This window comes from Sinocyclocheilus grahami, unplaced genomic scaffold (assembly GCF_001515645.1).
Source record: "Sinocyclocheilus grahami isolate Dianchi unplaced genomic scaffold, SAMN03320097.WGS_v1.1 scaffold8521.1, whole genome shotgun sequence".
In the NCBI taxonomy this organism is placed as follows: Eukaryota; Metazoa; Chordata; class Actinopteri; order Cypriniformes; family Cyprinidae; genus Sinocyclocheilus; species Sinocyclocheilus grahami.
Genome location: NW_015512093.1, coordinates 2,666 through 4,674, shown reverse-complemented (window position 1 = coordinate 4,674; position 2,009 = coordinate 2,666). Strand labels below are relative to the sequence as shown.

The 2,009-nt window shown below is 42.6% G+C and overlaps 1 protein-coding gene across 1 annotated transcript in view; it reads right to left on the bottom strand.

Annotated features, from left to right (window-relative positions):
• The window catches only part of LOC107578045 (uncharacterized), a gene marked incomplete at its 3' end in the record, with an annotated part of 19,115 nt that extends 17,112 nt beyond the window's left edge, over window positions 1-2,003 (bottom strand). Inside the window, exons 1-2 of the mRNA XM_016264044.1 lie at window positions 783-2,003; window positions 498-539 (exon numbers count right to left, since the gene is read on the bottom strand). Coding sequence (XP_016119530.1) covers window positions 498-539; window positions 783-1,991 — 1,251 coding nt within the window. The remainder of the gene's footprint in view (window positions 1-497; window positions 540-782) is intronic.
• Between the last annotated feature and the right edge of the window lie 6 nt (window positions 2,004-2,009).

The following is a 2,009-nucleotide window of genomic DNA, read 5'->3' as shown; positions in this document are numbered from 1 at the left end:
TAAAAACAGCCTGGTCTACAAGGACATCTTGGTGAGCAAACATCTTATAACCTCTCTCCTAATTTCTAAATAATAAATGCTACTCTGAATGATAAAACAGTTTTATACAGCTCTATTTTCCTGTCAGTTTATACTTGAATAAAAAATATTTTTAAGCTAGTGAGTTGAAGCAGTGATAGACCGATATATATTCCAGGTCAATAAAGAGCCACTTAGAGATTTTTGGCATAGACCAAAAACCATGCCAGCTTGGATGCAACTTTTACATTCCCTTATTGTGAATTTAAATACTGGGCGAAATACGTGTTCACTTTAATGGCTGCATATTTGTTAAAAATAAATTTTCTTTGCCTACATACCACCAGGAGTTTATTGTGTACCCCACTTTCTAAATTGGCCATTGCAAAACCCATATCGGTCAACCACTAGTTGGAAGAAGCAGGATTATCGCATCAGCTTGCAATGATTAGATCTGAAGAATGCCTGACACCTCTTACCTTCAATAACAAGCCTTGTTTGTCTGTCCTGCTCTGCCCACGCTGGAAAACACACATGGCTCAATATACAGCCAAGAAGTGCACTAGCATCAAATTGCGGCTTTGAAACTGTTATGGACAGAGTACACAGGCTCAAAAACATCTAAATTATAAATACACTTTTGCTGACTACCTCTGATGCTTTCATCATGACTATTATATCAATTACAACAAATTACATATGAAATCACTGCTTTAGCATGGCTGAAGTCATAATAGGCGTGTTAATAGTTTAGTTGCATTTACCTTGTTCGCTGATGGACTGGGCGTAGCATTGCTGTCCTCATTCTGGACATCCACAGAGCTGTCAACCTCTGCATCGCTGCTCTCTTCTATAGAAGCATCAAGCGGCTCCAGGATGGAGTTCTGAGCATCTTGCATTGTTGACAAAAGTTCATCCGGTAACTGCTGCTGCTCCAACTCCAGTTCACCCCCCAAAGTCATTGAATCCTGGCATAGTGTACCACCCAAACAACGTTTACACTGATTCCCATCTGGGACAACACTGGATACAGCACTCCACATATCTCCAGCAGAAGGAGAAAAGCGGCTTTTTGAGTTAGGGAGTTGACCTGAAGTTGACAAAGAAGCGCTAGCAGAGGATTCGTTTTGAAGCAACTTGCCAGAACTGTTTGATTTATTTAAGTTTTCTTTCACAGAGCTGTTCTGTGAAAGTACATTAGAAGTGGAAACAGTCCGAGAGGACTGAGAGAGAGTGTTTGAGATAGGGCGGTCAGCAGATAACATAACATCCTCCTTTATGATGGAGGATACAGCTGATTCAGTTTTAGCAAGGCACTCTGCAGCTTTATTTAATCCATCACTGGGCGATCCAGCCAGGGCAGGTAAGTTCTGCTTGGTTGAGATCCTAGCAGACATCGAAGAAGGTTGCTTAAGGGCAGGGCTGTCACCCTTCTTTAGGATCAGTAGTTTTGGATCAATCGTCCCACAAGACAATGGACTTAATGACACACCTGGTGTGTTTTCCACCACAACAGATTCTTGCTGCTCTCGCACAGACTCAAGTGTGACATCCATCACTGTGGACGTTAACCCTGTCAACGTGTTTGCAAGATCAGTGTGAGTTGAATCATCGTTTTGCTTGACAATTATAGATTCTTCTTTTTGCGTAGAGGCCATGGTAAGTAACTCTTCTGTGGGTTTGAGTGCATCAGGATGAGATGAGGTCTGATTCCCTAGATCACTCTGGGCTTGTGAGTCTTGCATCAATGTTTCCATTGGTCCCGCCTCTTCTTTGTCAGTTATCAGCAGCTTAACTTCACTGTGAAGGGCAGCTGATGTAAAGCAGGGCACAGTGCATTCATATACAGCAACAGTTGACTGGGATTCAGGGCACTGCACAAGAGACTCCTCGCTGACCTCCATCTCTGCATGCTCAGACTGCCCGTCTATCTCACTTACAACCAGCCAGGTATCCTTCATATCTGGCTGCATTAAAATACCTACATCGAT